The sequence below is a fragment of the Stegostoma tigrinum genome, chromosome 33 (assembly GCF_030684315.1).
Source record: "Stegostoma tigrinum isolate sSteTig4 chromosome 33, sSteTig4.hap1, whole genome shotgun sequence".
In the NCBI taxonomy this organism is placed as follows: Eukaryota; Metazoa; Chordata; class Chondrichthyes; order Orectolobiformes; family Stegostomatidae; genus Stegostoma; species Stegostoma tigrinum.
The window spans coordinates 16,649,066-16,676,936 of NC_081386.1; the positions used below are offsets into that span (position 1 = coordinate 16,649,066).

Here is a 27,871-nt window from a genome sequence, read left to right on the forward strand (position 1 = left end):
TGTGTTTAAATTGCATACCACCTTAATTTTTATTTTTTTATGAAACTCTTAAGGTAACTCCTGACCTTCTGAAGGACCAACAAATGAATGAGGAGACAGCAAAACAGATCCTTTACAACTGTCTTAAAGTGAGGTTAGTATCCAACGTAATGCCGATATTGGGTTGCGCATTATCCATGTTTGAAATTGATTTTAAAAGTTTAACATGTTTTCCCGATATTATTAAAGCTTATGGTAAATGATTTTAGAAATAAGATGCAGTAGTGTTGAAATGAAGCATCCTCTGTTTGATTCTCCCTAGGTCTGGCGAGATTATATGGTTTATCCTTTTGAGTGCTTGTCCTACGTAAATAATACAAACTAGGGCCTAAAGTACATAATAGTTTGTAAACTACTTATCTCCATTATACATGGCCCTTTTGTTTGTGGAATTATTTTTCCATGTATTTGTGTTCTGCGCTTATGAATTTCCTGTGCTTAAATATTAATTATTCAGTAACACAAAGGCACTTATACGCGTCGAGGAGATTCAGCACACAGTTTGACTTAAACATGAATGTTTAATGAGGCAGCAGAATTTTTGTTTTATATCTTTTTTAATCTAGTATAAATTATTTAATTAGTTTACAGCTAAATGGTTCCATTTTTACATTCTAGTCCAAAGTCTATCGTTGTATGTTTAGCAGAATATTTATTAGCACACTTGAGTTCCCAATTCTGTGAAGTGTAACGTCCCGAATCAGCCATTTTTCTACACTAACTTCTCCAATATTTTGAATGAAGCAGTGGAATTCACAACTGCAGTTAAATTCAGTTCAGTCAAATCATTGCCTTGACCTTTGCCTGTGTACCCAATGAGATTGTTGCTTTCTCTCACTTTTGATCACTGCCCTTAATAGATTCCTTATCTCAGCCCCCTCACGTCCTGAGGACAAAGGTTTTTGGAAGACTGGTTCTACTAATTAAAACACATCTGGGCCCAGTTCTTTTGTGTTCGCTCTTCTACAATTATCCCATTTTACAAAGATAATCCTTCTGCACTTCTCCATTGCAAGCTGTCTTCCTTCAACAAGCTTTGTCCCACAATTTCAACACATGTCCCTCCAACAAGATGAGGAAAAATCTCCTGGTGGTTTATGCCATTAAGATTGGGAGCCATTCTGTTTCCTCTGTCACTTATCTCTCCCTCACGTGTCCCCTGAAGACTATGCCACATCCTAACCCTGAATTTGCATCTCCTTCCAATTTCTCTCCTCTCTCCCATTATGAACTCTGTGACCGTGAGACCTACTTGTTCCCAGACTCAATACTGCCAGGAAACTGATGACACAATTTCCCTCACCATGAGGTAATGTCAGCAAATTAACAGTGAGTAATGTCACAAAAGGAGGACAAATCCTTTTGAGCACTTAGTATTTCTAGGATTTTAAAGGATGTAACTGAGAACATTGTTTATGTTCCAGCAAGACTTCTAGAAGTTTTCAGTTCAGGTTGTTGATGCTTGAAAGAGTACAGCTGGGTAGCTAGAGTGATATTTGTGTTCAAAGAGTTAAATTGTGTAAGGACAGACTTCGTAAAGGAGGGTTGTGTAATATAATGGAATTTTGGAGGTTTAAAGGATGATGTGATCAAAAGTTTAGTTCTTACGGCTAAAGGGATCAAAGTATGAGGCAAAAAGGCAAACAGGGTACTGTGTTGGATGATTGGCTATGATTGTGTTGAATGAGAGAGGAGGCTTGAAGGGCCGAAGGCCTTTTCCTGCTCCTATTTTGTATCTTTCAAACTATTATAAGGAACTGATACAATTTCTATCTTTTCATCACTGCTCATTGGGGAATCTCGGACTAGGACTTTTCCTCAAGTCTTCTGAGTAAGGCACGTTGCCTGAAAATTAGAGTCAGGTTTTTCGAAGGCGTTGTTAAAAGTGTTACTTAACTATCAGTGGGGTGTCCCAACTCTCATCAAGTCCCCTTCATTCATTATCTCGGTGCTAGTTGAGCTACATTGTTTCCTGGACTACAACATCCCAGTTTTAAAATTCTCATCCTGTTTACTCATCTCTCTGTGGCCACAGCTCTCCCTCTTTTGATGAGTTCCTCCAGCCCTACTGGTCTGTGTGGTCACCAAGATCCTCCAACTCTGGCCACATCCCCAACTCTGCTGTTAATTGTTCCAACATTAGTGGCTGTATTGCCAGTTGTTTTGTGCTAAGCTCCGTGATCCATTCCTCAATGTCTCCACCGCTGTTCTCTTTGCAATGTGCCTTTGCAACTACCCCAGGAGCAACCTGCCTTTTTACCTCCTTGTTCAGCTCAGTACCAAGTTTGTTTCGTAAAGTTGTCGTGAAAGTTATGGGTGTTGTACAAATGTAAGTAATTTTTACAATAATAACAACAAATGAGAATCCAGCTCTCAATAATTAATTTAGTTGAAAATGGAATGAAATTAGTTATGAATCAAGCAAAGTTCCCGCACACTTTCATGTGCAGTAGATTTGCAATTTTTTTATTTGTCAGTATATGTCTATTTATATATATTAAATGATATTTTTAAGATATGGACTGTAACAAGAAGTTTCTCTTTACATGAAAATTCAATGATGAAATATCCAACTGTCAAACCAGATGCACCGCCACAGCTCTAAAGTTCTAAGCAATGTTGTTGAGTCATCCAATGTCTTTCCTATCTGCATCCAATCCTTTCCTGATAGAAGGATGTAGTTTCATAACAGATGACAGCCATCAATCTCGCACAGATGTCCATTTGGTTGATGGTGATCCGTGACTGTGGATCCAGCAGTTGGTGTCTATATCTCCACAATTTCTGGCGACAGTGAATAGAATAATGATCAATAGTTGAAAAATGACCACAGTTGGAACCTGCCATATTCTAGCAATTATGGAGTGAAATTGTAGTGATCAACTGCTATCTTGGCTGAAGGTGACTATCTCAGCATTAATGCAATTTTCTTACCTTGGTACCAGTGAAAATGCAGTTTGCAATTAGCTTGCTTCCATTTGATGTGATATCAGCAGCATGATGGCACCTGCTTACGAGCATTTTCCTACATGTAGCCAGTTCTAATTGTGCTGTGAAATACTGCATGTACAACCGAGGATAAACATCTGAATCTTGCATCTCTCAAAGGGAGGTGCGTTGTGGTTGGACTGGTGCTGGGACCTCCTTGTGAGCAGAATCTCACCTGGGAAAGACAGAACAATAGCGACAAATGGAAGACTGTGGCAGCTAGGTTTCCCAGCACTGGTCTCGGAGGATTTGTTGGAAGGCGTGGAAAGAAGTAGAAACCTGCTCTGTTGTTGGAAGACCTGCCAGACGCCTGTCAAAAAGACAATGCCAGAGGGTATATGCAGAGATAAAAATCAGATATTCAGCTCCAAGGACCTGGATGCAGTGGGAGAAGAACTTTACTAAACTCAAGTCAGCAATTCAAGAAGGTCAGAAATCACACTGACCTTGCCCGTCCCTGTCCAACACCGGCACCTCCACAGCAATTCAAGAACACAGCTCACCATCACCTTGTGATGTTTTAAGTCCCACAGAGAAGAAAACACTGGTTTCTTCTGACTTAGTGTCTACAGAAGACCTGCAGTCAGTGCCATGGATCACTGGAGGAGTCAGGCTCCAAATAACCTGGGACTTTGCACAGAGCTCGGAGTCTGTGGTTTCTAGCGACCGGGATATGACACAGCATGTGATTGGCAACAATCAGCTTCGAGCAAAATTCGGTGAATGTTGCAGTGGGAGCTTAGGTTGAAGTTCTGCAGGCAATACTGCAAGGGCCAGTTGCACTCGGGTCCAGAAGCAACTGGGTTGTGCAGAAGCTTTGAAATCAATGAAAGTACTTTAACATTTGCCATACAACTTCCTGTGGTCTTGGGAAATTTCAAATGATTTTCAAAGCAACCAGAATAAATGACAAGACCTAAAAATGATTCCCAGTTCCTTTTGGATAATGCTGGTGAAGGCGCAATTGCTGCTTATAGTGAATGCTTTTCTGTGTTGACCCACTGTTAATTCTTACATTGATATGTTAAGCCATTTGTGTAATCCTCACTTTAAAAATGTATCGGTTATATTCAGCAGTTGATATGCCTATAAGCTTTCAAAAGGTAGAAGTTCCAGATAACAGATTTGTCACCAAATTTGAAGCCAATTGAATAACAGGCACAATTGCAGCATGGATATGAAGTTGGCCGAGTGACAGAAAACAACATAAGGGTGAATCATTGGTTATCAGACTAGAGGGAAGTAGTTGGTGGTGTTCTGTAGGGTGCCGGTTCTGGTACACTGCTTTTCTTGATGTATGTTAATGAGCTGGACACAGTTTCAAAGTCTGCAGATAACACAGAAGCACTGAGTATTGTGAGAAGGACAGTGCTAAACTTCAAAAGAGCATGGGCAAGCATTAGAACGAGTGGAACATGTGGCGGATGAGATTTCACGTAGAGAATTGTGAAGTGTTATATTTCAGTAGGAAGCGCCTACATAAAGTAATGGATGTACAGCAACAGAGACCCCAAGCGTAAATATGCACAAATTATTGAACGTGGCAGTTGAAGTGATACATATGGGATCTTCAATCCTAGACCTTTCACATCCAGGTGGGAGGAGGGGAGAGTGGGATTGATGAATTGGCTGCCCTCTTCAACCCTTTCCAGTTGACCACAACAAAAAATTTTACTCTCTTCTAGCATCAGGCTATATCACACTTCAAATAAAATCCATTGCTCATCAGAATTAAGGAGACAATTACAAGGTTTGTTGTGTGAAAGAAAGGAAAATTTTATTAGTAACTAACTTCAAGAAAACTAATAGAATGTGATATAAATACACTCTCAAATACAGGTCTGAGGTTAAAAAGGGAGAGTATCTTGTACAAAAAGGAAGATCAGAATTGACAGTTTTGATAAAAATTCCTTTAGCATCCTTAAGGTGCTAGACTTTAACCTGAGACCACTGTTGTTTAATTAATGTCCTGTATCCTTAGCAGTTGTGAAATTTGTAGATATTTTTAAAGTTTTCAGTAAATAGGTGCTCTTCCAATTTTGTTGCCACCTTATGTTGTCTTCTGAAAGAGAGACCCTTCAATTTCTGCTGTTACAAACCCATCATTCTTCTCTCTTCTCTGCCCAAGAACAATTCCCTGAAATATAATGTTTTTCATACATTCCTGTGTTTACCTTCATTGTTCTTTTCTTCAAGCTGGAAAATCTGCAGGAAGCTTTCATACCAATATGTGAAACTTCCAGAAAAGTATAAATCTGACAGCTTTGACTTCCTTGGCTTTTAGAAACCTGCCGGTATCTGACCTTGCAAAAGCTGAAGTTTTCTATTGAACAAACTGTGCTTTCCCTGAAATCTTCTCTGCTCCTCTTTAGGTAGAGAAACTATATTTGCTTTTGACCCCAGTCAGGTCTGTGCTGAACTGTCTAAAATCTTATCTCTTGGAATTTTTAAACATTAAAATCAGTTTTTGTTTCCCTTGAACCTAAATCAGGCTAATGCCCCTTCAGAATTACTCTTCCTGTCATAAACCATCACAGTAAAAACATTCACCCATTTACATTATGGAGTCGGTGCCCTGCCTTCTGACAGATACTAGAGTAGATCACTGTTCTGGAAAGATTATCTGACCTTTTTTTGTAAGTCCTTCAGAAAGGAAACCAACACCACTATTTTAATATACATTTAAACCAGACACCTTTTCATTACAGTAAATTGAGATAGACTGTTTCCATTGGTAAAAGGATTGAAAAGTTGAAGATACCGTTTTTAAAGTGAACCGATTAAAGGAAAAGTCGCCATAGTCTTCTCAGACACTGGGATTGCTGTCTCATTAGACACCGAGAAATGGTTGGTGGTGGTTTAACCTGAGGGTTGCCACACCCAAGTGAGGGGAGAGCTTGAGAAAGAGCATGCATGGTAACCTCAGCCTGTGTGGCATTGCTGTGCATCAGAAACCAGTTGTCTAGCCAACTGAACTGACTGACCTCCTGACAGTGATTCTAGGAAGAGCATTTTTGCATGTTCAGAATATGAAAAGTCTGCCTGAGTGTGTGGTTGGAGCAGAATCGAACGTGACTTTCACAGAGAAATTGAATAAGAACTTTAAGGGAGAAAATTTGCAAGACCACATGAATAGGAAAGGGTCATGATACCTAACTGAAGGTTGGCTGCAAAGAGCTGGCATGACCACAAACCGTGATGCTTCTATTGTTACACTTGCAACTGTAAGATTTAACTCTAAATAGGTTTTAAAGTAAAGAATCCTGCCTCAATCACTTAATTTCAAGTACTTGTTTATAATTCACTGATTGTGAAATGCAAAATTATTGCAAAGGGTGATGCATGACTGAATTGAGCTGCCTGAGGAAGTAGTGGAGGCTGGTATAATTGCAACATTTAAAAAGCATCTGGATGGGTACATAAGTAGAAAGGGCCTAGAGGGAGATGAGCCAAATGCTGGCAAATGGGATGAGATTAATTTAGAATATCTGTTCGGCATATTCAAGTTGGACCAAAGAGTTTGTTTTTGTGTTATAAAACCCTTAGGACTCTATATAATTCAGGCCAGTCCTTGGCTTAGGACTGGTCAAAATAGAGAAACTTAAAGTTGGGAAGGCATCAAACACATTGCATGTGCATGTTGCTGATGAAACCTCAAAGCCGAGGCTTTGGGAACGGCACACAAACCTCCCAACAATTCATCTATCTGACATAGCAAGAACTGCAGATGCTGGAGTCAGAGATAACACAATGTGGAGCTGGAGGAACACAGCAGGTTGGGATCCTGACCCAAAACGTCAGCTTTCCTGCTCCTCTGCTTCTTGGCCTGCTGTGTTCCTCCAGCTCCATACTTTGTTATCTCATCTTGCTGGCCTTCTAAGTACTACCTGCACCTCATGTGGAATGAGTCTGTCAATTACATGGTGGATTTATTAGCTATCTCTGAATGCATTGAATTGGAAGGAAATCCTGAGGGACTGCGTAAGGAGGAGGAATGTTAGTGTAGATTTGGGGAGGTACTTGATTTCTCCTTTTCACACTATGCAATGGGAAAGATATGCCCAATAAGAAACACTAAATTTGGAGCACTGGGGAACTTCAGGTTTTGGGATTAGTATTGGAGTACAACCATAAGTTATAACAGCGAGTTGGAGAGTGATCAACAATCATATGTTATGCACACCATTTGGCAAGAAAACCAATTCTGGGATCTGTTCTATTTGATTTTGCAGAGAAGGCTGGAAGTTGTATGTTGAAGTTGTTTAGATGCCTGAATTCAAAACCAGTTCAGATGTTGAACTTCTCTGCCTTTTGATTGTAAAGTTTACGTAGGAATCAAGTTTGGGAAGTCTGACTCTTCCTAATGGATGCACATCTGTAGTACAAAACTGCCCCTACTTTGGCCATAATTAGTTGTCTTGCTCAGAAGACACAGCACAATTAGAATAGAAAAGTATGTACCAGATTTAATATTGGGTGTTTTCCAAATTCCTGAGATGTGTTGTGCAGAGTCAAATTCATTCTTCAAAAGGCTGTACAGTATTTCACTTGCAAGTCATTGTCATGATAACAAATATCTAAATAAAAAGCACATTCAGTCCTTCACATATTGGATACGCAAACCTAAAAAGGGTGATCGCTTCTGTGCTTTCCCCACTTTATATAAGTGCTGAGCCCAAATTGTCATGTCATTATTTGATTGCTGTGGTGGTTAATGCCATGTATAGATGACAGAGGAGGATCAAAAAAGATGCATCCTCGCAGAATTCTGGATGTGATTGCAGATATGACTTGCTGACTGTGTGCAAAACGTGGTTGCCCTGCTGTAGGAAAGATGTTATTAAAATAAAAGGGGTACAGAAAAAATTACTAGGATGTTGCTAGGACTGGAAGGCTTGCGTTCTAAGGAGAAGCTTGACAGGTTGGGACAGCTGTTTGAATGTTGGAGGCTAAGGGGTGATCTTATAAATGTTTGTAAAATCATGAGGTGCATAGACAGGGTGAATAGCTAAACTCTTTTTCCAAGGGTTAGAGAGTCCAAAAACTAGAAGGCATTAGCTTAAGGTGAAAGGGACAAAATTTAAGAGACCTGTGAGGCAACTTAATTGACAGGCAGGGTGGTTTGAGTATTGAATGAGCTGCCAGAGGAAGTGGTAGAGGTGGATAGAGATGGATACAGTTAGAATATTTAAAAGGTATTTGGATAGGTACATGGATACGAAAGGTTTAGAGAGTAATTTAGACTCATTCAGTTTAGGAAGCCTGGTCAGCAAGTTAGGCGCGTTGGACCAAAAGATCTGTTTCCATGCTCTATCTCTCTGTCTCAAATCTATGAAATTTAAGTTGCCGCCTCAATAACTTAGAAAATGATTGTGAGACATTTTTTACCAGATTTGGCATGGCAATGATTTGAGCTGGTCTCATTCTCCAGTATGTAGGCCTCAGAACCAGAAGTTTAAATGAGCAAATCATAATTTCTGGAAGTATGAACCAAAATCTGGAAATGAATGACATATCTTTCAGTACCTATAGAGATAAACAAAGTCCAGGTTAATATTTAGGGCATGGACTGCTTGGTAGAACAGGAAACTTTGATAAGCAAACTTCAGAAAGTGAACTAAAATGAAACAGTCTGGGGGAAGACAAGAGACGAAGATCAGTTTGCTGACTTTAGTTGCACAAAAAGAGATAATGGCAAATGCACCAAAGTGAAGTATATTGATAGTAATTAAGACTCAGCAGGATGTTGCCCTTGAGGGGTATGCTCCCACTTTCTAACATCTTTAATAAGAAAGCACCACATCTGCACAGCCCTCGTGTCAAGCCTGTTTGCTAAGTACTCAGGTGTAGCAAAGCTTATGGAAGAGCATGCAAAGGAAAGTTGTGCTCTATAGTATATTGACACTGTCTTTAATATCAATATTTTAGTGAATATTGTAGTTACATTTTATTGATCAGCATTGTATGGAATAGAGTTGGAATTTGTCATTCACGGTATGCCATAATAATGTAAAACCTAATCTTCAGAGAATAATAACCCATCAAAATTAGCTTTTTACTGTATCACAATTATTTGTCTGTGCTTCTAATAACCTTTACAGCAGCTTCATTTTGATAATTTAGCTTCAAGCCACACAAAATATTTCTTTTTATTTACAATTCTAATGCTACTGTGACTGCAGATATATTTTGGCTGAGCTACAAGAGTACATGATTGTATTTTGCTCCAGACAGTAGAAAGTCATAAAGGTAACTCACATTCAGACCTGGTGAGCTGGTGTAATAATCACTAGACACTTGAATAATTTACTCTTCCAACTTTCATGCCTTGTTAAGTAGGTCCACCCCAGGTGAATTATTATCTGAAGCATGGGGTTGGTGATTTGGGCTCTTATCCAAAATAATTACAAGTTTATTTTTGTAAAATGTTAAGTAACTTCTTTTTCCTTCAGCTGTCATGATGATGATGCAACGAAGAAGAAAGTCAATTTGGTGTTTGAGAAAATCCAGACCTTAAAATCAAAAAGTCCAGTCAGTGTGGAAGAACAAAAGGACAAAAAAGTGAGTTAACTTTTGTGACATATTAAAGCAATTAACTGAACAATCAACTCTACCTGGCATTTATTTGTAATATTAATATTTTAGAGCCATAGTCACACAGCTTGGAAGCAGATCCTTCAGACAACTAGTCCACGCTGAGCATGTTCCCAAACTAAACTAGTTCCATCTGCCTGCGTTTGGCCTATATCCCTCCAAGCATTTCTTATTCATGAACTTAACAAAATTTCTTTTAAACATTGTAATTACCTGCATCCACCATGTCCTCTGGTGGTTCATTCCACACATGAATCACTCCGTATTAAAAAAAACAAGTTGCCCCTCGTGTTTTTAAAGCTTTCTTCTATCACCTTAAAAATATGCCACCTAGTTTTGAACTCTGTTTTCTCCTCCACGGATGCTGCCAGACCTGAGCTTTTCCAGCAACTTTGTTTTTGACCCTGGAACATTAGCTTGGAGCTCTGAGTTATTAATCCAGTGGTATTACCACTGCTGCACTGCTTCTTAGATGTTGTTAAAAGTTTTTTCAAAGTATTTTTTGTGTTTGTTGACTTTTTTGCCTTTGTTACTAACTTAACTTGGTATTCTAATGAAAATATGATGAGAAGATTTGTCAAATTGTGAAACAGAACAGATGTAATTATTATTATTAATGGTTGACTTTCAGAATGATAATACTTCTGAATACAAAGCACTGCTGGAGCAGAAGAATGAGCTTGAAAAGAAGACAGAAGAGTTGGAAAAGAAAGTCAATCAACTTCAAAAAAAATTGGATGAACAAACTCTGGTAATGTCAATGACTTGGGAATGTTGGTTACAATTCTTCTGGTATCACAGATGCTGACTGATAACTAACTGGTAATGTATTTCAGAAAGAGCAGTGTACCACAGAACAAAAAAGTAGGACCAAAACTGATATGAAAAATCTGCAACAAGAAGTGACAGACATTTTAGAGGAAAACAATAGTTTAAGGGAGCAGCTTGCAAAATCTGATAAAGAGCTTCAAAACCAACTTGAAGAGTAAGTCAGCTGCTTTGATTTCTTGAAATGAAAAAATTTTCAAATAGAATAATATTTTCTTACAACCATTGTTAAGGTCATGGTGAGATGAATAATTTGTACTTCACAATGAAACAGAAAATGCTAATTGGGACGGCATGGGATGAGGGTGACATCGGAAGAGAGGGATAGATGGCTTTAGAGGGGTTGCCTTGGAAGGATGGCAATGGAAGAGTGGTGTATAAATTATCAGTGGGATGGTAAGATTACTTAAGTGGTCATGTGACTGTAGATTTGTGAATTCTTATGTTAAAATGTTGAATTCAATATGCATTTAATGTGCAATTTCCTGAACTTGTCACCAACCTCAGTTCTTTGGTTCAGGGCTTTTTTTTACAAAAATCAATTCTTTTGGACTTTTAGCGTAATAATGTCTATTCCACTTGAAGATTCCTTTATCCAATTAAAGTGCAAAATGGCTCTATTTGCACTCTGAGTTGTAAGCCTCAGCTTCTGATCCATTCTAGTTAAGAAATCTGAAACAAAATTGCTGGAGAAACTCAGCAAGTCTGGCAGCATATATGGAAAGAAAGCAGAGTCATTTTTTTCCTGCCCAACCAGTATTTCAGTTGATAAGTGAAGTATTTGCTGGTGTTTCTTTAGTTGAGGCTGCAAATAGTTGAGGCCTGAATGGTGGTGCAATGTTAGGGCACCTTTAGCCTGCCTGCCAGGGGAAGCACATACTGGGCAGGTTTCGCAATTAATGCTTAACCCTAACTGTAGAGGCATCTATGAAGACTTAGCTTTAATATTCACCACTATATAATAATTTGCCAGCACAGGCTGTTCTTTCTCAGATGGAGAAAAAACATGGGCAGAATGCTGAAAAGTCACTATTGCATCCAGTACAAGTGAATATAATACAGAAATAATAATGTTCATTCTAAAGCATTTTCTTTTGGAAAACTATAATTTCAGGTACAGTAGTTGCCAACTGAATGAAAGTTGACTGCAAACTGAGTTTATTCTGAATTCTAATTCTCTAGTTGGATTACATCATACTCCCCTTTTCCAAATATCCAATGTTACTGTTTTTTCCCCCCCCATTTTTGATCCGTGTGCTGTGCTATTGGCTAGTGACTCTAAATTACCTGCAACAGCAGCCTTTTTAAATAGTGAATTATAGAACATATCTTAATTGTTCATACCATTTCCTGAAGGCATGTAATCCTTAACAAATTGTCGTAAAATGGGAAGATGGTCATAGGATAAAATGACAACTGATTTCTCTTTCTGTCAGGTTAGTGCAAGTGAAGATGGAACAAGAGCAGTACCAAAGTGAAGTCCGAGATTTGCAGGATCAGCTCTCAGAAATGCATGATGAGCTTGATCGGGCAAAAAACAGTACCGACAACGAAGAAGAGAAAGAGACTTTGATAATGGTGAGTAGATTGAAACTTGGCGGTCAATCTTCTTTCTCCATCTCTGCCAACAAATGCTTTGCAAGCTCCCTTTGCATTTTTCTAAATGCTGTGACTTAAAAGGAAAATGGAAGCCCTCATGATTTTTTTCTCTCCCTCCAAGGATTCTACCATGTCATTGAAAACAATAACAGTATCACATCAAATCATCTCACTTTTCTTGTCAAAGTGCAATTTCTCTCCTAGACCACTTCAGCAGTTGAATGCCTCCTAAACGCTGAGACTGTGTTACAAACCTGGATTTGCAAATTTCCACACTGCATGAATAATTTCACACAATCAGGCAACTGCAAAAGTACGCTCACACTTGATGTTTTCTCAATCTCTCATTTGGCAATTGATCCTTTCTGATATATAAGGAAATATTTAATATTCAGCTGTCATTTTCATCTGTAAAAATGGGAAAACTGAATAACATAATTCCCTGAATTATTCTTGTCCTTTATACTGTGCTACTACCTAAACAGGTTATGCTTGGATCCAAATTTGTTTGTAATTTTATTGTTGAATCCTTCCATCAACATGGAAAGAACCATGTCTAAAGTTTGCTGCAAATGCTTGTGTTTGCTTTACCTGGATATTTAAGTTGTACAGATAATGCTGGATGGTAGAATGATGCAGAATGTTTCCAGCTCCTCAGCTTTCAGGAGTAATGTATTGATTCAGTGGCAGGATACAACAGATGAGCTGCCTTCAGAAATACAGGTACCTAGCGATGATGGGCAGCAGCTCTGAGAATTGAATGTTGTGCTCAGGAGGCAATTATTGGATTGCATTATGGATGGAATTTTATTGTTTAAGGAAGAAATATTTCAAAGTTCTGGACACAGTTCTGCATTGAAACAGCTGAAACTGTAGACCAAGTAATATGCTTCTATGGCTTGACTGGGTTGGAACAAAAATGTTCACTCTGTTCCTTTTTGTAATGTTTCAGTATTATGCAATTTGTTGTTCAATGCCTTAATTGGCCAATAATTCAAAAAATCTTAAAATATGCACAATGTGAATAATTATTTTAAGTCTTCTTCTTGACATTGGGCAGATTTGAGATTTATTTAAATATTTCTTTTGCTTCAAGTTTACTCAGATCTAATATCTTCCATTTCTATTAATACAAAACATTGTTAGCTAGAATGATGGGGCAACCCAGATCAGAGTCTGCTTTATGACTGTGGCTTATGCAGAGATAAAAAATATGTTGTGTTCAATTCATTAATGTGTGAAACTGATACTATCAGGTTATTAAACATGGACTGTGATCCTAGAGCCAAGGATTGGGGAAGTAATAAGTAAGCTTCATTTTTTCGGAGTTCAAATGAGGCTGGAGATAATTTTCTTCCTGTCATTAAATCCCTCTATCCCCTTAAGATATTGAATATATTCCAGCAATTAATACTACATGAATTCTAAGCTTATCCTTTTAAGAGTAGAATTGTATGCACTGTTAAAGAGTCCCAGGTTCAAGTTCCAGCTTGGTACTGTATTAGCTGGTCTCTGCCAGAATAGGAATTGCTGCTGGGTCCCTTGAGTCACTATCCTGATCTAATTAAATGTTGGAAATTTGTGTGCTGTATATAAAGTAAAGGCTGTTGTTGGCTGTACAACCCATGTTGTGCCTGATGATATTCAGTCTCTAAACTCAAAACATAGACAATGTCTATGAGGCCTGAAATGCTGGCCATTATTTAGTGTTTCAAAACCATAACATTGCACCATGGGGTAGAGTTATGGATGATAATTTATCAGGAAAAAAACCCATGGGTGTTCATCTACTATTTCTTGAGTTCTCCCCACAAAAGCAGTCTGACCCATAGCACCATGGTTAGGAAGACACACCTGTGATTAACCTCATCCAGAATAGGTATTGAAACCCCCTGCAGTTGCTTCCAGTCTGACCCACTCCAGATGTCCAATCAACGGAACCAACCAACACCCCTCCCCAAAGAGTCAGAGTTGCTATGGCAGCAGAGACCTCGACTGCATGCTGGGGCTAGTGATGATAATGGTAAAAGCTCCAGTTTCTTCCCACTGCCTTTCTGGATAGGAATTTCTCCTGTACTTACTGCCTGCCATTGATCTGTGCTGGAACAATTTACAAGTTGATCCTCCACCTGTTTGACCATGTTATGAACAACTTTTCTCTGGGTGTCAAGTCCTGGCGAGGGACCTGAATCCACAGCTTCTGACTCCGAATCGGGGACTTTATCCACTGCATCATAAAACCTTGTTATGCATTGAAATTACAGGATACAGGTTATGTTCTGTAAGATGTATGATGGTTCCCTTGGACCATAAGCTTTCTCACTTTTGGAATCCAGCTATTCAAAGAAATATGAACAATAATCAGGATTATGATATTTTGCAATGTTATTATCTTTCACTAGTTTATAATTTATCCTAGTCCTGAAATGTAATGGCTTGAGAATAGCCCACAACATAACAAATTGTATTATGACCTGTGAAACTAATAGCTGAAGACCTGACTTCTGCAATGTTTAATACAATTCTATCAGGAAATGGAGAGTGGCCATTTCCTATCTCCCTCCTCAATATTCCTTATCAAACTGTAAACATGTTCACTTTCAGCAGAAATCACTATTTAGCAATTTGGAGGTGGAGCCTTGGCTGACTTCCCCCAACTCAGATGCACCGAGGCCAATCATGCCTCAACAGTCAACATGGGTGAGATTGTGAGACAGTGCAAATATCAGACCTGAAACTTAGAACCTTTAGTTTTAGCCGTTCACTGGAAAAACTCGTGACTTTGGAGAGCTCTCTGGTTTTCAGTAAACTGAGATTAACTCCTTGAGTAGAATCCTCTGAAGGAGCTGCAAAGTAGCGTTTGTGTAAATACTGTCCTGTTGCAGAATTGTAGATAGATGAAGATATGGAGTGTTACTGTGTAATACTGATATTTTAACAAAATTCAGTGTAATTAGGTAAATGAATGCTATCACAGCATAGATTTATCAATTTGCTGATCATTAAAGGTCAAATGTGATACACAACAGCTGCTATTTGGAGCACAAAAATATTTAAATTCTGTAAAGATGTTCTCTTATAAGTTTTATGTAGGTATATGATTGAAGCATACAGATCAGAATTCAGTGTCTTTTACTTATGGTCCATGTTGAATTAGTCATTCTCAGCTGGGGCATGACAAATGTACTAAATGGTACTTGGCAAAGGAGAATGCCTGATTACTAACCCAGGGATTCTTCCAGAGAGTTTATATTTATTGGCCAAATATTGAAGACCTTGATACTGAAATGGATCACTGACTCTTGCATAAAACTAGTGATCTGGATTGGGAAAAAGAAAGATTCAGTACCTGCAGAACTGAACCTTAGCAGGAATCGGCACCCTCAGGGCAGGAGTCTGAATTGGTGGCGTTGCTGGTGCAGATTATAAAGGCTAAAGAATTAATTTCTACAGTTTGTATACACCTACTTTAAATTACCCCTCTAATCATAACACTGTTAATGTGAAGGGTGTTTATAACAGGGACATTACTGAGAAGTTGCCTGAATGCTGTTTCTGGTTCCAGGAGATGATTCAGGCAAAGCAGCAGCTGGAAGAGGTGCTGTTAGCTAAAGAAGATCAGCAGGAGTTGTTGAGGCGAAGAGAAAGAGAGTTGACAGCACTTCGAGGTGTCCTGAAGGAGGAGGTGTCACAACATGATCAGGAAACTGAAGATCTGAAAGAATTGCATGAAAAGGAGAAACAGAAACTTAGAAATAGCATTGATAATCTCATCCAGGTGAGTTAGCAATTGGCTCATGAACTGCCTCCAAGAGATATTTTTGTGTGCAGTAGTGAAGCTAATAGAGGGAGTTGCAGTAAAATTCCTTTCAATTTCCATCCCATTTGTGTGATGTACTACAGGAGCAAAAATCCATATGTAGTGCAATGAAGCTTCAAAGTCTGTCTGACATTACGTTGTAAAAGAAACTCACTACATCTTGTAAACTCAAATTTTAGCTTGCGAGCCTGAATTTCTTGTCATAGTTTGTACTGCATATTTTAATTAGGTGCAGGCGTGTTCCTTTAACAAGTAATTGGCAGAAGTAATGCTGGTTTTGTTGTTTAAGGTGAAACTTGTCATGTTGTGGAATGAGAACATTGTGGGGCAGTATCCACTTGCTACTTGTTTGTAAACTTCTGCTTGTCATATTTTAGATGCCACATGGATATTGGTACAGATATTATCACATGCTGAGCATCTCTGTCAACATTGGCACTGTTAATTCTTCAATTTTGTTTCATTCATATTATATAAGGTTTGTCACATATGACAAATTTCTAAAATGAGTGCAGTTGAGTTTTTCCCCAATCCTGGTAATTGTGCAGATAGACCATTCTCTTAATGAGATATTCTCTGAAGCATTTCACTTTCTAGAAGGAAATGTAATTGTAAGTGACAAGATGAAAGGCATGCTTGTTATGTGCTACAATTGGTCTGAGAAGTGCCCTGTAAGTAGGTCAATGTTGCTGAAGGGTGAGGCTATAAATAGAGTAGTTCTTTATTCTCACTGGCACTTTGCGTCTGTGTTTGCACAGTAAAGTTCAAGGTTAGTTAGTTAAATTATTTTAAAAACCAAAAAAGTTTTTATTTAATCCACAGTAGAGTAAATTAGAAGTTAAAACTAATTCCTGGGCTACCCTCTTGACTGTCATTTGAACATAATTTTCATTGATGTTACAGTTTCAGAATGATCACATTGCTGTATGCCAAATAAATTCTGGATTTGATTACAATAAATTATTCCAAACAAATGAAGATGCACAGTCTTCAAATATCATCTTGGCCTTTTAAACTTTTCCACATTACGCTGGTGATTATGGGGCCTGTTAGAGGGCAAGTGAATTAAACAAAACATTTGTCTTCTGCTCTTTCGATCTCTCTTTGCAAACCCTGAAAAGATTTGGCTGCAGTAGCTGTGGGTTTCTAGAGATCAGATTGGGATATTTTGTAGCTTGATGTCAGTTTAACATTGGTGATGTGGAAGCATGTAGAAATTATAATTTGGGGAAATCAAATGATGAGTTGGTTAATTGAGGAAAGTTAGTCTGGATTTGTTGAGGGCAAATCGTATTTCAATAACTGACTCCAGTTTTTTGATAAGGAACGGAGCATGTTGGTAAAGTTGATGTCATTGTGTTGTGAACAGACTTCTGTAAGTCATTTGATAAATTGACACAGCAGGCTTGTAAGCAAAGATACAGTTAATGGAATGATGGTACCAAATTGGCTGACTAACAGGAAGCAAGGAGTAAGAGAAGGTTTACAGTGGAGTTAGCTAGGGATCGATGTTTGGGCTCCTGCTCTTTCTGATATATATTCATGAATTGGACCTGTTATACAGGGTACTGTTTCAAAATTTGTGGATAGTGCAAAATGTGAAAGTATTGTGAACCATGAAGAGGATAATGTAACAAGTTAAAAGGACACAGGTTGGTGGAATGAATGGACAAATAAGTTGTGAAATTTAATGCAAGAAATGCAAAGCGGTTCCCTTTTGTAGGAAGAGTGTGATGGCACAGAACCTATGGTGTTGAAAGTGAATTTTTTAAAGTATGTATAGTGTGCACAGTGTAAATTTTTGATAAATAAAACTACAATATAATCACGGAGCAGGTTGTATTTAATCAAACTTCTGAGGGAATGTTTGCAATGCCCTTTTTCAGACTGTTCATCCAGATTCTGTTCTTTATAGGAAGGCTAGTTGCAACCAGCTTTCCAAATCTCTGGTTGTTGAGGTGTTCTTTTTAATGTCACTGGTCATTTTACCGTAGACTTTATCGGTCACATACCCTTGGTAAAATTATGTCACTTTTTCATGTTGCCGGAATAATGGTTTCTCTTAATGGAACAAAATCTATAAATTAGCATTGCCGCTAATTGTTTAATGCATTTATGGAATTTTTCTTTTTTCATTGTAAACTACAATTTTTAAGTGTCCCAATGCCATAATCAGATTATTTACCCCTCTTATTATTAAATCAACAGAAATAATGAAATTACCTTCTATAGACCATTGTTATAAATTTAAATAAGCAGCAAGATTTTAACTGTGCCTTTAAAAAAAGTTTGTTTTTGATCGGCTGTCACAATAGAGAAACAAATTATGACTAGTTTCTTTTGATAAACTTTTTAAGTTCAGGGTACACAGCAAAAGTAGATATACTGTGACAAGTGTAGGCAGGCATCCAGCTTAATTTTAATCCATGTCAGTCATGTTTGTTGTATAATGACTAGTAGTGATTTGCTGCTGCTACAGGCCAATGATTTGCAACTGATTAAATTAAACCATGACTTAAATTTTGAAAAATTTCCTGTATTTTACGTTTCAATTTTTTTTAATGGAAAGGAAACTGATTGCTTATAGCAGCATTCCAAATTTTTGATATGAGCAAAAACAGTTCAGTTTCAAGATGAGAATTTACTTAATAATGTAGACTTTACATATTTACTTTGCAATGTTGCAACTGTGTTTGCACGCGTATATGGACTAGGTACAGTTTGGACTTTCCAAACCGAATTAGTTATGTCTGTGTGAATTAAAGTGAATTTATTGTAAAGGACTGTGGTTTTTGTTAGTGCTTCTTGCATTTCAGGTGCAGCATGGTGGCACAGTGGTTAGCATTGTTGCCTCACTGCACCAAGGACCCAGATTGAGTTCCAGCCTTGGGTGACTATCAGTGTGGAGTTTGCACATTCTCCCATTTCTGTGTGGGTTTCTGCCAGGTACTCTGGTTTCCTCCCACAGTCCAAAGATTTGTACGTTGGATAAATTGGCCATGCTAAATTGCCCCATAGTTTCAAAGGTTGTGTAGACTAGTTGGGTTAGCTATGGTAAATATGGGCTTTTGGGGATGGGTGGAGTATGTTTGGATGCTCTTCAGAGGGTTAGTGTGGACTTGATGGCCTCAATCTGTACTGTAGGGATTCTGTAATGTTGAAAATTGCTGAAAATTTAAAGATGTAATTTAAGGAATTTTAATTTATTTAACGATTTAAGAAAAATCATGGAAGGTTGCAAAAGTATCCTCGCACTAGCTGGACACTTAAAGATGTCTTCAAGAATAAGTGAGAATGCAAATTCATCATTGTCTTTGTCTTTTTCTCATGCCGTAATGTAAGGATTGAAATTAGATTTTTGTACTGTGTAATGCACTAGAGCAATGATATTAGACATTATTGCCCATAAAATAAGTGTTTCATAACTTTTTTTTGTTCCCTTTGCAAGATTATAAAGAGTAGAAATATATCCTTGCTCAGTTTAAAAAATAGGAACTTGAGGGAGAAAAAGTTAAATAAGGGTATCTTATTCAAGAAATATGTTTGCAGCCCAAAGGCTGGAGGATAGCAAATGTGGTTCCCCTGTTCAAGAAGGGGAGTAGAGACAACCCTGGTAATTATAGACCAGTGAGCCTTGCCTCAGTTGTTGGTAAAGTGTTGGAAAAGATTATAAGGGATAGGATTTATAATCATCTAGAAAAGAATAAATTGATTAGGGATAGTCAGCACGGTTTTGTGAAGGGAAGGTCGTGCCTCACAAACCTTATTGAGTTCTTTGAGAAGGTGACCAAACAGGTAGATGAGAGTAAACCGGTTGATGTGGTGTATATGGATTTCAGCAAGGCGTTCGATAAGGTTCCCCACAGTAGGCTATTGTACAAAATGCGGAGGAATGGAATTGTGGGAGATATAGCAGCTTGGATCAGAAATGGGCTTGAAGGAAGAAGACAGAATGTAGTAGTTGATGGGAAATGTTCATCCTGGAGACCAGTTACTAGTGGTGTACCGCAAGGGTCGGTGTTGGGTCCACTGCTGTTTGTCATTTTTATAAATGACCTGGATGAGGGCGTAGAAGGATGGGTTAGTAAATTTGCAGACGACCCTAAGGTCGGTGGAGTTGTGGATAGTGACGAAGGATGCTCTAGGTTGCAGAGAGACATAGATAAGCTGCAGAGCTGGGCTGAGAGGTGGCAAATGGAGTTTAATGCAGACAAGTGTGAGGTGATGCACTTTGGTAGGAGAAACCGGAAGGCAAAGTACAGGGCTAATGGTAAGATTCTTAGTAGTGTAGATGAGCAGAGAGATCTCGGTGTCCATGTACACAGATCCTTGAAAGTTGCCACCCAGGTTGACAGGTCTGTTAAGAAGGCATACAGTGTTTTAGCTTTTATTAATAGAGGGATCGAGTTCCGGAACCAAGAGGTTATGGTGAAGCTGTACAAAACTCTGGTGCGGCCGCACTTGGAGTATTGCGTACGGTTCTGGTCACCGCATTTTAAGAAGGATGTTGAAGGTTTGGAAAGGGTGCAGAGGAGATTTACTAGGATGTTGCCTGGTATGGAGGGAAGGTCTTACAAGTAAAGGCTGAGGGACTTGAGGCTGTTTTCATTAGAGAGAAGAAGGTTGAGAGGTGATTTAATTGAAACATATGAAATAATCAGAGAATTAGATAGGGTGGATAGGGAGAGCCTTTTTCCTGGGATGGTGACGGCGAGCACGAGGGGACATAGCTTTAAATTGAGGGTGAAAGATATAGGACAGATGTCAGAGGTAGTTTCTTTATTCAGAGTAGTAAGGGAATGGAACGCGTTGCCTGCAATGGTAGTAGATTCGCCAACTTTAGGTACATTTAAGTCGTCATTGGATAAGCATATGGACGTACATGGAATAGTGTAGGTTAGATGGGCTTGAGATCGGTATGACAGGTCGACACAACGTTGAGGGCCGAAGGGCCTGTACTGTGCTGTAATGTTCTATGTTCTGTGACGTTACAATTTGTACAAGCCCTAATTTGGGGTATAATTTCAGCATGCTTATAGTTTATGACTCTGCCTACTTCTCCTCATCCCAACACTGTTGATGGTCTCAATGTTGCAAAAACTTGATTAAAAGGATCAGCTGGCAAAATTCCTCCCTGGCAGCTTCTGTTCATTCCAGAAGGGCTGGGCATTCTGGTTAATGCTTGCCTCCGTGTCACACCTGAACTGGAGCTATGGTTTACAGGGGAGCTTGGTAGATTGCCTTTGTTCCCTTCAAACATGACGGCACCATGTTGAGTTTCCAGTGGATCAGCATATAGACAGAAATCCTTGAAATCACCCAGTAGCAGGGTAATGCCAAATGTTATCTTAATTAAGTTCAGGAAAATCTACGGGATTGCATTTTCATTTAGTCTGTAAAGTTCAGTTTACACAACATTGTATGAGGCCTTCTTTAATGAATTGAGCTTGATGTGCCCATGTGGAAGATTTATCCATAGTGGCAAAATTGCACCTCCATTTTTCCCATAACTTTTTTCGGTGGCCAGTGGAACCACATAAATCATCTATATAAATGAAGGAACTGTGACCTGCATCAGACTCTGACCCCTACTTGGGTGGAACGTGCATTTAGTGAAGCTCAGTCAGCAAGATAAATAGATTACCAAAAGCTTTATCAAAAAAGTAAATTTTAACAGGAAATTTAAAGAAGAGGAGGTAGAGTCATGGAGACAGATTTGGGGAAGGAATTACAAGGCTTAGCTTCCAGCCAGCCGAATGTCTAGTAGTCAATGAACAAGTGTTGAGGATGGCGAATGGGCAGGAAGTGAGAATTGGTGGATCATTGAGGTTTCAGAAGGTTGTAGTGTTGGTGGAGGTTACAAGAATAGGGAGGTGAGATATCATGGAGGAATTTGAAAACCAGGACAGTTGTTTTAAAATTGAGTCAAAAAATGTGGAGGTGGAAAAGCATGGCAGGTCAGACAGCATCTGAGGAATGGGAAAGTCAATGTTCCGGATCGGAACCATTGGCCAATGAGTAGGCATATCTAGGTCAGTGAGCACAAAGGTGATGCGCAAATGGGACTTGGTTAAGGGAAAAAAATCAGCAGAGCTTTCACTGAGTTCAAGTTCACCAATTAAGCAAGGTGGGAGATTACCTGGAGGTCAGTGTAGAGCTAACAAAGAAATGAACGTGGGTTTCAGCAGTAGAAGTACTGAGTTGGAGACTGGTAATTTTAGGGATCTGGAAGTAGGCGGTATTGGTGATTGAGAAGATAACTGAGTCAGAGGCTCACCTTATTGTTGGATGTGACTCACTTCAATGTTCTGACAGCAACATACTGTCTCAGTTTTCTAGGTCTTCAAAAACTGTTGCCACATTTGCTGATTCCACATATAAGTAGAAAGTTTATACAGTGCTAGACCTTTGTTCCTCAGACTGTTTTATTCATTCTTGGACACGCTGGTCATTTTTTCTGCAAAATCAATGCTACACCAAAGTAAAACCTCTAATAAGATAAAAGCACCTTGTCCTAACTCTGCATTAATAGCTGGAGGCGATGTAATGTCCTAGAATTCAACGTGTAGTATCCTACCTTGAAACACATTGAAACTGTTCTCCATCAACCACTGACATAGGTGTGACTTACAGCAGTAAGCAGATGTACTGACTACATGGGCAGGTAATATAGACCACTACAGAAACACCTTTGTATTAGAGCTCACTAATTATGGATGTCCCACAGCAACTAGCTGGCAGACTTCATTTATAGCACTCAATCCATTCGCACTGGAAACATAATTGGGTGCAGTAATATTGCTGGGATAAAGTAACTGGATTCAACATTATATAAACACATGAATCCAGCTTCTAAATCTTAATCTTAAATCTAAATTGTGAGCAGTGTTATGTAGGGGCTTTACATTCAAAATAAGTGCTAGAGAGGTAAGATATGACAAAATGAACATGTGGAGAGGAGATGATTTTGCAATCATAATAGTTACCAAGCTAAGCTTGTTATTTATTGTCTGAAGAAACAATGGGCAAAAGTAGTTATATCAGAAAGGTCAATGTTTATACAATTGAATTCTAATACCAAAAGTCACTAATAGTTGGGAATGGAGAACATATCCATTTTTGAAACTTCTGTATATTAATTGGCATTTAATATACAGTATGATGTTTAAAAACCCTAAAACACTGTAAATATGTGTACTGCTGGTGTGTTTGATGACTTTAGAGTGCCTTTGTTCCAGAATTTTCATTGTTTTCTTATGATTCCTTGTGCATGAGAACCAGCAGCTTTCAAATTGGCTACACCCATGTGTTTGTGCACATTTTACTGAATGCATAAAGCCAGGATGGATACCAGTGATCCCTGTGGAATTTCTACGTTGGAAAGAACCTGTAAAACAAGCTGTTCAAACAAAGATTGCTTTTGTTAATGATTTACTCTATGGCTTTTGATGATAAATAGAAGTAATGACCTTGACTGGATAGAAGACCATGTTTTTACAATTAAACATTCAAAACCTGAATTTCTTATTAATGTGACAATCTAGGACATTTCACATTTAGTGTCTATTACATTGAAATTCTCAAGTTTGTGTTTGATTCGTTATTTGACTTCAGTAGCTACCATAGAAATATATGTTTGTTCATAAATTTGTTTACTATATCAATGCCGAATTGTTAAAATTACATTTGCTGTTAACCTGCAGGACCTATGCAAAGAAGGGTAGAGATTTTCTTTTTTTTTGGTTGCAAGGTTGAGATAATTTATGTACATTTGTCTCATTACTCGATTACACTTTCAACAAAAGTACATAAGCATTTCAAGTTTTGAAGCCATTGTGTATTTGGTTGTATATACGACATGGGTTTCTTCGCCTGGCTGCTTGTGGATGTCAAAGGATTGAGCCCACGTGGTGTGTCCTGGTCTCATGATAGCTTCACTTCCACACTTATGGTGAAAAGGAAATAAACCTGAGAAGTCTACACTAACCTTAGTGTTTGAATGCCAACTTTACATCTAAAACTAAATTTATTAGCCTCACATTAAATCTGAAATAAATTACATTTATCCAATCAGATACTTAGCTGCTTTGAAATTCGAAATGTATGAAAGCACACATTTGTACTTCAAAATTCTGATGTTACTTTACTGTTATCTATGCCATTTTTGGAAACCTCTAAGAGTTTAAAAACTGGACATGCTGGGGAATATTTCATAAAACATTCAATCAGCACCTTTCAAATGTAAACAACTTTTACCAGAATGGAAAAATGATAACTCAACAGTCCTGCCAAAACTCCAAAATAGAAATCAAAATCTATTTTCTTTTCCCTATGGCTTATGGCCAGTGTTTGATTTGTTTGGAAACAAAACTGCCAATGATCATATCTATCTCCCTTTAGGCCTCTGCTCAGCATCCCCACCTCCACAGAACAATACAGTCGAGAATGAGAATTTGCCAGTGAAGAGTTTGAACCACTTCCCCATTAGTCCTGTGTTGCAGCTGTTCCATTTTGTACTGAATATGGAATTTCGGACATAAACATTGGTTTGTCATCAAAACTTGGCACTGCAAGGAATTTCACAACTGGCTTTCTCTTTGCCTTTATTGTTTTGTCAAGATTTTGGTTGGTACATTTGAGAAGCAGCTTTTTTGCCAACATTAGTAGGCCTGTTTCAGTGTGAAAGTACAGTTGACTCTGATTAGTCCAAATTGCACGACTTTTGCCCATTCCCTGTCTCTACTTTCCTGTTAAACAATAATAGCTTTAGGGATCTTGTGGTGCAGTAGAAGTGTATCTACATCTCGGTTGGAAGCACCTGATTCAAACCATACCTCAGGATTTTATGGCCTCAGAGGTGTGTCACAAATTTTTTATATAAACCATTGAGTTTTTGTTTAGCATCTTGCATTGTTTTTAAAAGTCTGAAGTCGATCTGCTTTATGTGGCTCTTCATTCATTAGCATCATAGAATGGGCCTTGCAGAGCCAACAACAGCTTATAAATGAGGCTGCTAGGTAGTTCAAGTGCAGGAATATTTACATCACAGTGAATCATCTTCACTGGAGTGGAGATGGTGATGTAGCAGTAATCTCACTGACTACGAAGCCGGACACCCAGCCTAACACGTGGGATTATTCCTAGGGGACATTGTTTCAAATCTTAATGTACAATTAATTAATTAAATTTATTAATCTGCAATTAAAAGCCGGTCTCAACAATCATCATCAAACTCTCCTGGTTTGTTGTAATAGCCAGTAAGTTTGGTAATGTCCATAGAGAAGTAAATCCTGGCTAATGTGTGACTCCAAACCCACAGCAATATGGTTGTTATCTGCGCTCTAAAGTGGCCTAGCAGAGCAGTTAGGGATGGTAAATATGTCTTTCCTGTGATGCTGTCATCCCATGAAGGATTGAATGAAAATTGTTCAGTCTTTCTACGGAGCCTCTCATGACAGCAGACACAATGTGATGCCATTACGAAGCCAATTGTATCCTGGCCAAATAGAGTCGGACTGGAATATCAGCATCAGGCACTAACAGTGCACCCAGTTTACAGGCACATCAACTGCACACATAATAAAGAAAACAGCTAGAGAGCAGTACCATTACCCTATTCTGCCAAGATGCAGTTTGTGAAATAAAACCCCTCAGTTCGATGTAAGCAATTTTATATACTTAACACACCAGTTTATTAATTTCTTTAATTTCTCCATTAAATGTTTCAAATGTAGCTGCAAGTGGAATGGTTGATTTATTCCCTACACTGACAAAACACTGATGTCTTCCAGGTTAGCCTTCCATGGGCCCTGGCCATTCAGTGATCCTTCGCTAAGTAACCATTCGCCTATGTACGTGTAAACTGACAGTATTAACGAAGGGTTCGATCATTAATGGCGCGTGACCAAATCGGTAAAAGTCTATGTCTATCTTGGAATAGTTCTAAGCACATTTTATTTTGGTTTTTCTTTTGGTAATCAGCTAATGTTCCAGAAAACCCAACAATAGTAACCTCAGCCAAAGATTTTCTCTCTAACGTAGAAGCACTGAAGTCAGCTGTAGATATTTTCTAGTCAGCCTGTTCAGAGGTGTTATGGCACACCTCTGGAGCAGGTGGGAGTGGAACCTGGGCCTCCTGGTCAGGAGGTAGAAACACTACCCCTTACCAAGAACACACTCAATGCAAGTCAACTGTAAATTATTCAGGTAAAATGCATGTTACACATATACACACGGGAAAACAGTGTGCAGCTGGAGGAATGCAGCAGGCCAGGCACGAAGGTTGATGAAGAAGAGTCCTGACTGGAAATGTCAACTTTCCTACTCCTCTGATGCTGCCTGGCCTGCTGTGTTCCTCCAGCTTCATATTGTGTTATCTCTGACTCCAGCATCTGCAGTTCTTGCCATCTCCGACTGATTTACACACAGGGGAGTTCACCTCTCAGAAGACCCACTGGGCAGCTCAAAATACCTTTGTTGAGTTCATGTAATTATGCTTTGACTTCATGTGACATTCTCCTCGTCAGCTATTTTTACATATTCTTTGATCAGCTGCTTATCTTAACATGTGCCACCCTTCTTCATTGCTACTTAATAGTTCCTCTTAATCACCCAACTGTTCCAGGACCACTACCTTGTGATTGATTGTCTGGTTTCTTCCTGTGTCTCTGTTCCTCTCCCTAATCATGTCTTCTCTTAATTATATCTTTTTGCATGACTTGCAGCCTCACAGGCAGTTTACACAGATGAGCAGATGCCAAGTTTTAGCAGCTTTTGGGTTTTGAACTATGATTCCCTACTTAGGTCTCCATAATGCTGACTCTTGCTGTGATGTGGTTCTGAATGGTCTCCATGTTGTATATTTTAAAAGTTCTTCTGTTAGAAATAGCACTTTATTAGCCCAATGCCTGCACCATTCCTAATGTGGGATGTATGTTCAAACACGGAAAAAGCAAGCTGACAATTGTTTGCATTTGTGAATTTGTTTATAGGCTGCATTTTGATTCCTGCTCCAGAGCTATCATGCAATTTTACATAGCAGGTAACGAGGAAACTGGTTGAACTGAATTTCCTCCTCACCCGTGACTGTTGGTAAAAAATGGGTGGTGCTCCTGGCAGTGTTGCTTCAGTTTATATTGGGATGCATTTCAAAACAGCTTCACAGAGAGTTTCTGCCCTTGAGCCCTAACAAGCTTTCTCATGCAGTCATTCCAAACTCTGCTCATTACGTTGCACTGCATCCTGCTGGTCATTTTCTTGCACTCATCGCATGAAGACGTTCTGACCCCTCCTGGATTCCTGGCACCAGTGCCATCTTTAAAGCCCAGCTATGCATCCAGCCAAACCCCAGCAATCACAGTTGCCTAACACAGATTCTATCAGATGTCCTAGAAATGTCAGGCAGAGGGATGTTGGCAGTTTGGTCAGGGACCTGGAGGTCCTTGTGGACAGTGGGTGTGCACGGTCTGCCCTGTCTGAGCTGAAGAACTAGCAGGGGCAGACCATTTGGCTCCTTGAGCGTCTTCCATGATTCCATCAGATCATGATTGAACTGATTGATTATAGCATGAGCTCCACAACTTTTCCTGCCTGGCTCCATAATCTGGGATTCCCTTAGATTAGAAATTGGTCAAAATCAGCATTGAATATATTCAATGACCAGGCCAAGGTAGGGAAGTCAAAATTTAAGCAGCCCTGTGGAAATAAATTCCTCATTTCTATCTTTAATGGGAGACCTCTCATTGTGATACTGTGGTCCCAATTCTCCTTCTAGGGGAATCCTTTGTACTTTTAACACACTGCATTGGGGAAGTAGGCCATTTGGCCCATCAAATCTGCGCCAACCTTCCAAAGAGTGTCCTACCCGGACACCCCCCCCCCTCCCCCCCCCCCCCCATCCCAGTAATGTAGCATTTCCAACAGCTAATCAAATCTAAACTACACATTTCCTGGACACTAAGGGATAATTTAGCCAATCACCTAACCTGTGCATCTTTGGACCAT

General features: G+C 38.9%; 1 protein-coding gene across 4 annotated transcripts in view; it reads left to right on the forward strand.

The window, feature by feature from the left end:
• The window catches only part of cgnl1 (cingulin-like 1), a 140,626-nt gene that overhangs the window by 57,655 nt on the left and 55,100 nt on the right, over positions 1-27,871 (forward strand). For all 4 annotated transcript variants that reach the window (XR_007250574.2, XM_048562536.2, XM_048562537.2 and 1 more), the window contains 6 exons: positions 54-133; positions 9,480-9,588; positions 10,253-10,372; positions 10,458-10,606; positions 11,886-12,027; positions 15,614-15,826. Coding sequence is in view for 3 of the 4 variants with exons in the window: in XM_048562536.2 (XP_048418493.2) it covers positions 54-133; positions 9,480-9,588; positions 10,253-10,372; positions 10,458-10,606; positions 11,886-12,027; positions 15,614-15,826 (813 nt within the window). In the remaining variant the exon portion in view is untranslated. The remainder of the gene's footprint in view (positions 1-53; positions 134-9,479; positions 9,589-10,252; positions 10,373-10,457; positions 10,607-11,885; positions 12,028-15,613; positions 15,827-27,871) is intronic.